This window comes from Denticeps clupeoides, chromosome 4 (assembly GCF_900700375.1).
Source record: "Denticeps clupeoides chromosome 4, fDenClu1.1, whole genome shotgun sequence".
Taxonomy (NCBI): Eukaryota; Metazoa; Chordata; class Actinopteri; order Clupeiformes; family Denticipitidae; genus Denticeps; species Denticeps clupeoides.
The window spans coordinates 30,853,589-30,864,508 of NC_041710.1; the positions used below are offsets into that span (position 1 = coordinate 30,853,589).

Genomic DNA, 10,920 nt, shown 5'->3' on the forward strand with positions numbered 1-10,920 from the left:
CAAATCCAAAAGAAACAAAGGCTCCAAAAGGAAGGCCAAACACCAACATATATATGTGCACAGCAAGGAGCTTCACAGATCCAAAGAAAGCTAAGATGAAACGCAGCATTAGTCCCACCGAGCCCCCTTTTCCACAGGAACTCCTTTTTAATAAAAATTATGTTTTCTTTTCAGTTGACAGATGTGGATAGAACTGTCAGTCATGAATCTTGGTACACTTTCAAACACTTTAAAGTGAGGACATTACTAAAATACATCAATAATGTACATTAACATTTAAATCAATTATTATATGAAGTTATCAGATTGTTGTTGTGCATAATTGACAGTTAAATCTATAACTTCATTAGACTTGATCATCATTTACAGAGATAAGATCTACATGTGATTAATTTAAAAATAATTGTGTATATTGATTATTAATGGGGTAATGGTGGCCCAGCGGGTAAGGAAGAGGACTCGTAACCACAAGGTTGCAGGTTCAAATCCTGAACCGTCAAGGTGCCACTGAGGTCTCCTTGATCAAAGTACCGTCCCCACACACTGCTCCCCGGGCGCCGTTCGTGGCTGCCCACTGCTCACCAAGGGTGATGAAATGTGAAATGCAGAGGACACATTTCGATGTGGCACCGTGTGCTGTGCTGCAGTCTTTCTCAATGCCTCGTCTGACTCAAAGTTGTAATGATACATTACCTAACAGTGTGAGACTGAGCCTACAGCTTCAGACAAGCACATGATGTCATCTCTGAGTCCGCGTCTGTCTATCACTGACTGTATGCGGTTGTGCTACTCTCCACCTAACATGATCACCACGTGACCGTGGATAAAAATTTGTCAGTGGATCTAGTTTTCTAAGCTTCTCCATTACATTTCAACTACACGCATTTGGAATGAAGTGGCCCTGCAGCAGACATCGCTGTCCACATGACTGACACATAGAACCCAGGCACATTTATATTGCAGCTTGTTGACTCCATATTGACCTCATATTGACCTCTGCTCTCTCAATGAGCTTCTGTGAAAATTGAGAGCAAAACGAGTGTCTCCTGCACTCATCCCACTCACACTTTCATTGTACACCCACATGCACTCACACAAGGAATATGGGCAAACTTTAATGTCGCTATGCCGATGGGCTGTTGCCATGCCGATGAGACAACGATAAAAATGGTACCGGTCGGCGAGATTAGAAGTCAAGCGATGCCATGGAAATTTTGCAGCTACATATCTCGAAAGTGACACCCACAGACCTGGAGCAAAATATCCACTTTCTGCTACCTGAGGGACGTAACTAGTGCAAAAAGCTGAAGGGGGTAAAACACATTGTTGCCACAGCAGCAAGCTGTTGCTCTGCTGATAAGGCGGGGGGTGACAGTCTAGAGGGACTCACCGGTGTGATAGAACTTTCCGGAGAAGCCCAGATTAAAGGTGAAGTTGGAGATCTGAGAACGCAGGAGTTCCTGTGTTTCCAGCAGAGCCTGCAGAGAAGGGAGGTGACGGTGACAAGCGTTAGGTAAACAAGCTGAATCAGATTAAGGGACGCAGAAAAGCTCAACATTCGAATCAAATACAGACACAAGTTCAGAGGTGTACCGGTGAACGCAAGCCAGTGGTGAGCAGAAAAGTTCCAACTCTAGGCTTAAAACTACATGCTGCACAAGGCCCAGGAAATCATACGCACCTCTGTTGAGAGCAGGAAGCAATAATGTAAGGTGTAAATATATAAAGTACATAGAATACACTGTAATAAGCAAAGTGCAAACCGGGTAAAAAAAACTGAAATATTATAACCACGGCCACTCCTTTTTATAAAAGGTCACATTTCCTTTTCCATCATGATGTTACAGTAATGGCTGCTTATTGTCATCAAGGGAAAACAAATATGTCAACCTTTCACTAATGTGCCATTATAATACATAAGTATCATGCGTTAAAAGTTTGTTTAGAGAATATGAGCCTGTTTTATGAAAAGTCTGGGAGAGAGAGCATTTATGAGAGCAGAAAAAAACAGAAAGAGAAAATGAGAGGCTAACAACAACGGACGATTTGAGTGTAACAGCGAAGCCTGGAGACGTCCACCTGGCCTGGTAGCTGCAGTATGACAGCCATGTGCTGTCATAAGCAATCGTATCCAGAGTGACATGGGTTAACACACTGCCGCTGTGGGGCAGGATTTTTATGAGCTAAGTTTCCCGACCATTGGAATACTATATTCAATTAATATCTGTGTGTGGATCTGTTTATACCAGGTCATCCAAGATGCTAATGATCTGGCTGCTAATGATCTGCTCACATTCTTGAGGTTGCACCACATAATTCCTATATGTATGTATGAATGTATGTATGTGCGTGTGTATGTGTGTGTGTGTGTGTATATATATATATTTATTTTATTTTTTACTTATTCTTCTGGATTTTGAATATTGATCCAGAAATGAAGGAATGGGAGGGAGAGAGAAAACGCATATAGGCAGCTCGTTTTGCACAGATCAATACGCACTGGCTGATATATGAGAGTGTCCTGGTAGGTGTCAGATGTCAAAATCCTTCTGGGGTTAAAAAAAAACTAAACTCATATATAACCTGCCATACACACCATGCAAATGCAATCAATACAATTTTCCTGTCTGTCAGCCAGTGTGTGTGTGTGTGTGTGTGTGTGTGTGTGTGTGTGTCAGCATTCCCTGAAAGATTTACTGTGGGACTGCAGTGGTCTCAAATGGGAGATGCTGGACATGTTAGCTGGTGTCACTAGAACAATCACTCATCCATCACTAGAAAAAAATGAAACCACTCCCTCATCTTCTGCAGTTCATGCTTTTACTGCATGCTAAACCTATACGGAAATATTTAGATTTTGTGACTACAGACTAGGTTTTGGGAATTAAAATCAATATATACGCAATATCTGTTTAATATCTGTGCATTTTACTATCTAAAACGCAAATAGCATTATCGCAGAGTAAAAACCTTTTGAGCATGCTGGTTAATGGGAAACCTTTAATTTAGTGCACATTACTAATAAAATGCAGTAGCTGAAGATGAGCAGCACTTTAACATCCTCACTTATTTCTGAACTGTAATATCTCTAAACTAAAGTTTACATGCACTAAGAAGCAGTGGAGGATACATCAGGTTTATCTAAAAGGGAGTTTGTGAGTGTGTGTGTGTGTGCATGCCTAAAGAGAAAATACTGCCACAGTCATCATATTTTAACTCATCTTGTAATCCTATTTGGTGGCACTAAACCGCATTTAAGCACTTTTGCACAGAAAGACAGATGCGCAATTCACCTAAATCTAATCAGTGTATGTGTGTGAGTGAGTGAGGGCGCGTCCGCGTTTTACATCCTAACTCAATAAAGCGCTCAAATGATTGATAACTCATTAATGCAAAATGATGTTGTCTTCTATGTGGTGCCAGTAAAAGTGTGTTTACAGGGAAATTGGTGCTGAGGGTTAGATTATGCAATAAAAATGCACAAGCATGAATATGCATGACCCAGCATTGCACACAGAGTTTGGAATCATGGCAATAAAGAGTGTACAAAGAGTGAAAGAGAGACCTTTTTAATCTGTCAGAACTGTATATTCTGAAAGCTTCTCATGATTTTCCATCAAAATATTTTTCAATATTTCCAATATTTTTCAAAATTCAAGACACAAGTGCCCTCATCTCAAACCATCAGCAATGCATCAATTAAAACACTATTACAAACTTACTTACCCTGTTGCACCACTCCCAACATAAATGGTGAACATCAGACAAGCATCTGTTGCATAGCTTGTCTGAATTATGTTGCTTAGCAACATTAAAAACAACCAGATGGGGCTAAATCTGAAGATAAATCAGAAACATCTGATAAAACACAGAACAATATTTAAAATGTATTGTTCTGATCAGTGAACTGTGACGCCATTTTGACTGAGGTACAGACTTTCTGCTCCTGTCCCTACCTGCCCTTAAACCATTGTGTTAATAAAATATATTGTTATACATATTTTTTGCAGATGTCCTGCAGTCAAGAACCTCATTTGGAAAACATGCCTCAAAAGGCAAAAACCACACATGCACACACACAAACAAACACACACACACACACACACACGCACACACACACACACACACACACACACACACACACTCAGACTAGATCAAAGAGAAAAGTGGCCAGCTGCTGGAGTGAGCAGAAGTATTGCTGCCCTGGACCTGGCATGATATGGTAGAGAGCGATGAGTGGCACAGTCATGGATAAATGGATAAATTAAGGAATAAATACATCTTGGTCCCCCAACACACACCAACACACACACACACACACACACTGCACCATCTGCACCAAATGCAAAGCATCACTATACTATTTTCAGATAAGGACTACAAACCTTTATCTTTTAACTTCTAAAAAGAAGGTCACATCTCCCTCTCTCTCTCTCTCTCTCTCTCTCTCTCACACACACACACACACACACACACACACACACAGTTTTACAGTCAATTATTAATTTCAATCAGCCAAATACAGTCTCCCATTCTGGGCCAAGAACAAAGAGAAGTGCACTTCAGCATGCTCCAGAAGAACCTGGACCACGCACAGCCAGGCCTTCTTTAACCTGAACAATACTTGTAATACTTGTTACTAATTTAATTGAAAAGAAACATTGTCATCTATGTGGCTCCATTAGGTCAGAGCAGTTTTCATCTGTGAGCTGAAGACTACAATAAAATAATAATGATAAGCTCCTGGCGTTTTAATGGGACGACCCACTGCAACGGGCAATTGCACATGAACACACTCACATTACAATGGCTTGTAAATTGGATGCTTCTCTCCACCTCACTCAGGCCCTGAACTGCTGAGATGAACATGGCTCCTGTCTGTGTCGATCAGGAGTTGCGTTCTTTGCACAACACACACTCTGTTTTGACATGACGTGTTGGCTCCTTCTCCTCTACAAATTGTGAAGGAAGACAAGAGGAGAGAGCCAACCTGCAATCCCGAGGATCCCTGTTAGCTGAAACTGAAGGAAACACTGATGCATGTGGTGTCTACTGTCACTATAACAGGCTCCGTGACACAAAAACACGCGCGCACACTGGAGAGGAAACCGAGCGGCACGCTGCCATTTTGAAGGATGACATCAACGTGAGATCTCCCACTAAGTCCTCATAAATGAAGAAATATGGCTTTTTTGTGCATGTGTGTGTGTGTGTGTTTGTGTGTGTGTGTAATTGTCAATGTTAAACATCTCTTTGGCAACCTGCCGAAGAACAGACGAATCAGAGGGCCGTCATTTTAATTGGCTGGAGCACCATTGTGGAACGTTGGTATGGCCCAATGAATTCACTGTTCACTCATCGCACTGCTGTCCACAGCACATCAGCACCTGCCCGCACTCTCGTGAACAGAAACAATGGGACAAAAATTGTCACGAGACGATCCTAAAAAGGAAGTGACGGGGAACACACCCAGAGGCAAGTGCAACGATTGCAACTTGTCACCTCAGAGCAACGTGGACCTTCCATTTACATTCATGTACGTTCCCCTCATGCCACCAGAACCTATAATGAAGCTGATCGATTGATGGACTCGCTGACTGACGGATTGACATCGGCCAACAACTCACAAAGAACTCACGGGATACGCTGCTACCTTCTCCGTTCTGAAGCTGACTTGCACTCAACATCAAAGAAACTTTGCATCAAAGTGACACTTCAGCGTGACTCTGGTGTCGTTGCCTTGTCGTAATACATGGGATCATGGCACCTCTACCGCAAGGCGCCAGATGATACTTTAGCGGTCCACTCGTTTTTTTCCAGTTTTATTTTATCCTGGGAGCCCCCCGGGAGCCCGAAAGTCGCAACCAGGGTTTGATCCCTGCCGGGGAGGCAGAGACGTTTTGACATCAGTTCAGCTCAGCCTGGTTCACATGTGCTGCCAGTTCTTGGGATTAGATAAAAATAACCTATACTGCACCTAATTAAATTAATTTGGGCTGTATTCATCACCGTGTGAATACAAAGGCCATGTGACACAGGAACTGAATTTTCTGTGATCTAATTTGGAAAATGTACAAAAAGTATGTAGGTGGAGCAAGGTCACTAAAAACCCTCACTTCAATATTCTATTTCTTTCTATAATTAATAGAACTCTTCTGCAAAATGTTGAGATGTGATCATAAGATTTTCTAAATTATTTATATGACTATAATTTACTTGTTAAAATGATTGTAAATGACCAGAATCAAAAGTATCAGATGCATTTTGCGCACATTTTCTTAATATGAATAAGTTATACACTCATTTGGTTTTATTATTTATGTTTACTGGCCTTGGTGTGTATCTTCAAAGTGATGTTTTATTAAAGTAATGATTTATTTCTAATATTTTTATTTGATTTTAAAACAGCGCGTAAACACCGAGCAATTACGCTGATTCAAACAGTTCCCAAAAAGAACACATGGGCACGTACGCCGTCTTGGCCAGGGTAAGAGGTCAACTTTGGGAAAACAGAGGGGCGATATGATGGATATTACAGCCTGCGAAAATTCAATATATTACCTGTTCTGCTCCTCATGTGTGTGTCATGCTGAGGTTAATGAAAGTGAAGTGAGTTAATGAGTCCGGCTTTCTTTATGTGCAGCTCGGCAGGGGAAATGAGAGAACATGGAGGAGCTAATGCCATCATCATGTGCAGAATTACTGAATCAGTGTGACCCTCTGAATGGGGAATTAAATCATGAGGGCAACTAAAGGCCAGAGCTTCTGAACCCACGGACAAACTAGGGCTGTGTGATTAACTGTGATCTTGATTCATGTCTAACAAAAAACAGCTTGCACCTCAGTGGTCATAAACCCATATCACATATCGTCTTAACTTGGAGAATCTTGACTAAAGGCGCACAAAAATCAAAACTACCGAACACAACACAATTTCAAAGACACGCACATAAACGAACTTCACCAAAAAAAGGTGTCCGACATTAAACAAATTCAAAATGAATCGGCGGCCCCATACGCAGTGTAAAAACTGCACCCCTGCTGAGCGCCAGGAGACCCCCAAAAAGGGTTCCTGAGAAGTCTCAAATGGCCCAATGGTGTCCAAAACATCACCAAATGGATAGGTTGGAAAAATCTCTAGTAAAGCCCTCCGATCTCTTGTATAGCAATATGTTTGATGCAGGTTTATTATTACGATTTACTACTATGGGTTACTTGAGGAATATTGCTTCTACGGCCTCTCTCAGATGGTCTAATCACTGTAAAAGGGCACTTTTTTTTTCTCTTTTTCATTTTCTTCAGCGTTCCATCTTCATTTTCTCGGACCCAGTTGACATATATGCTGATTCCTGCACTCTGGAGTAATTTCAGGAGCACTATGGTTTACGATAAAGAAAATTATACTAATAGGCCATGCAGTTGTGAAGATATTCCCTTTTTAATTATGGGTATGTCCATTCAGAAGAAGGGCCCGGGGCTGAACAGGTTAAATGTATATTAGTCTGAGGACCTTACCAACTTACCAAGTCTTCATCAGTGAATACTGTACACTCAGTATCTAGACTGATCAGTGTTCCTTCGGATGCAGCATATGGGAATTGTTACCACATGAATAAATCAAGTGTGGCATCCCAGAAATATCTAAGAAATATCTAAGAAATTCAAACAATGCCTGAAAGAACTGTCTTCTCAATTTTAAGCAAAAATGCCTATGTCACCTATTAAACTTCTGGAGGGACAGTAATATTATATTTTTTTGTCCATTAGCAGACTCTGGTCACAATAGAATTCACACACACACACACACACATACACATAGTGAAGACCATTTGAGTGGCAGAAAAGCTCAGAGGAGCAAAGGATTACGGGGGCATACAGTGCACAGAAACAACCCAAGTGTCTGTGTGTCTGTGTGTGTGTTTTTCCTTTGTCCTTCAAATGTCACCCAGAGACGGTAAAACTGATTTCAGATGGAAGACCACCACTGCGAAAAACAGAAAGATGTTGACTGAAGCCCTCTGGCCTCCAGCGTGGAGACGGATGAAAAAGGTTGTTCATTGTCACAAGTGTCTTCAACAAAAGTATCCCTGAGATCATTTTAATAGGATCTATATTCGTAATGTTCATTATTAAAATATTCTGCCTGCAAACGGACTAACTAATATGTTGTTTCCTTCCTGTAAAACCCCATCGCCCCAATACAAGTAATGAGACGCCTGCATGCAATTTGATGCTTTGCTGCAAATGCGGCACCATGTAAGTAAACCATTGGCCTCAGTAATATCGGGTTTCTGCTCGCTTTGGACAGCAAAGAACATGAGATAGCCGGAAAAGCCGTGCACATAATGCAACAGTGAGTGCACTAATTGAAGACCACTTTTCTGGGGGGGGGCTATCTTAGATAGTCCCACAGCACATGGGTGATTTAAAAAATTTTATGCGGCACAGCACTGCCGCAAAATAACTCCTTCAGCATTTCCCATGTCCAGTCTTCACCATAGTCTTCACTGTTCTAGCATTCAAAATGAAATATAAATGTTCTAACATTCTCCAAAAATGCTCTGAACTCCAGATGATGTTCGAGTGCACAGGATATTTTCAAACTCTCGGATAAATAATAATTAAGCGTTATGAATTATTCAGTCACCAGCGGGTTGTAAAGGGCATGGAAAAACTGCATCTGGGCAGTTTCCACCCTGGCCAAAGTCACATACAATCAATCTACACATCAGAGGACAATTTGCAAAATAAAAAGTAATGATTTGCTGCCAACCTATAATTATATTGATTATGATTAATTCCTCTGTGCTTTAATCATAAACACAGCTGCCGATTCATAATGTCTTTGTTAAAGAAAGAAAAAAACTCCAATCATCTCTTCAGTTGAAGAAATACATAAAAGCTAGAAAATTAGCTCAAACACAAAGAGTAAAATCCATTTCCATTGCCGTTCCTAAGACACTCTCCAAATCGAATCGTCAGACTGGCCATATTGTAGGGCCCTATGAAAATTCCGGAATCTTGGAATCCAACAAATAAAACGTAATCTGTTATGCAACACGGAATTGTGTATATATGGTGTTTTTGACCACTGTGTTTCCGGTGGAGGCGGGAATTTGTAAAGGCGTGGTCAGCGATGGCGAAGAGGCTGTCAGTGCCGATCGGTTCCGCACATGCACGCACATATGCGACGTATAGAAAATTTACGGAATATGAATTGGAAGAACAACTCTTTTGTAAGAACATTTGTGACGACCACTTAAAGTCAGTAACTCATATCAGAAACGGAGAAAAGAAGCAACAGACAAATCCTCTGATTCAAAACGTGGTTTTATCATCATGGCTCCGCTTCCTTGTGCAACTTTTTTTGTATTCCAGGTCTCCCCAATGTTTATTTATTCAAGCGTTTTTTTACGATGAAGTCAAACGTGAAGCACATTTGTTTTACAAACGGAAGAATGTGCAATGCGGTGAAATAGCATGAAACACACATATTATTTACATGTAAATGGCCAAGCACTTTGTTGAACAGTGATTAAATGTGATTTGTCATGTTGCAGGTTATTTTTTTCCCCACGCACTCTATAATCACATTCAGAAGAATTAAAATGGAAAAGAAAATAATTTAGGGAAAAATAACACAGAATTTTGGAAAATATAAAATTTCATATTATCCACAACAATATTATCCATGTGAACATTAGAATTTAATGATGTTAGAAAATATCAATGCGGCAACCTATCATGATATTTTATTGTATGCAGGGACATCAAATATCAATATCTGTGTGTTCAAATTCAGTTCTGAGGCTGAATTATTAATGTAACGCGATCCACACAGATTGTGCACTTGTATTTGTGGTCTGCTTTTACATTTTCAATAAACTGTAGAATTATTCAATAAACTGTACATTATTGCACAGGGAAGAAAGTATGATCCCATACAGATGTGGAACACATTGTTGTCACAGCAACAGTTATTACCCTCACTGCTCCTGTCTCTCTCTCTCTCTCTCTCTCTCTCTCTCTCTCGCGCCTGTATATATATAACAAATACAGACATGTATAGAATATCCTCCTCTCTGAGTTCTATTCCTTCTACTACACCAGTGTGTAGAGAAGATGGACCACCTGTCCCTCTTCACCCGCCTCTCTGCCTCTTCAGCGCCTCTCTCTATTCCTTTCTCCCCGCCCCACACCTCGGGGTGCACGCAATCCCTCGCTCCCCTTTCTTCTGTCTCTCGTGCTTTAGAGGGATTTCTCCTCGGGGCCCACGTTTCAACCTGCAGCTACCTGACAGAAGTGAGACAGGAGAGAGAGAGGATGGCAGCGTTCCCTTTTAATCCTCATCATTAATGCCACAGGAGGTCGGATTTAAATGTACACACACACACACACACACACACATGCACACATTTTCTCTCGTTGCTTCCGCATAAGATCTCTGCGAAAGCCACACAGCAGTTCGCACGTTACCATTCAGGCTAGGGCTTCCTTGTCTGGTCATAAACGGCTGGAGTTTGCCTGACCTTTCGTCTGCCTTTGCTGGCAAAAGTCAGCTGCGTTGGCGTATTCCTCCTCTTATTCCTCCTCTTCACCACATCAACTAGTCACCGTGTGAATTCTGTTGTCTGGTTCACATCCGGATGTCCGGTCCAATTCATTCTCACACACACACACACACACACACATACACACTCCTCCTCTCTGTTATTCACACACACACACGCACACACACACACACACACACACACACACACACATACACACACACATACACACTCCTCCTCTCTGTTATTCACACACACACACACACACACACACACACACATACACACTCCTCCTCTCTGTTATTCACACACACACACACACACACACACACACACACACACACACACACACACATACGCACAGTCAATG

General features: G+C 41.3%; 1 protein-coding gene across 1 annotated transcript in view; it reads right to left on the reverse strand.

The window, feature by feature from the left end:
• ndst3 (N-deacetylase/N-sulfotransferase (heparan glucosaminyl) 3) overlaps positions 1 to 10,920 on the reverse strand; it is a 50,018-nt gene that overhangs the window by 31,781 nt on the left and 7,317 nt on the right. Inside the window, exon 3 of the mRNA XM_028977185.1 lies at positions 1,391 to 1,478. Coding sequence (XP_028833018.1) covers positions 1,391 to 1,478 — 88 coding nt within the window. The remainder of the gene's footprint in view (positions 1 to 1,390; positions 1,479 to 10,920) is intronic.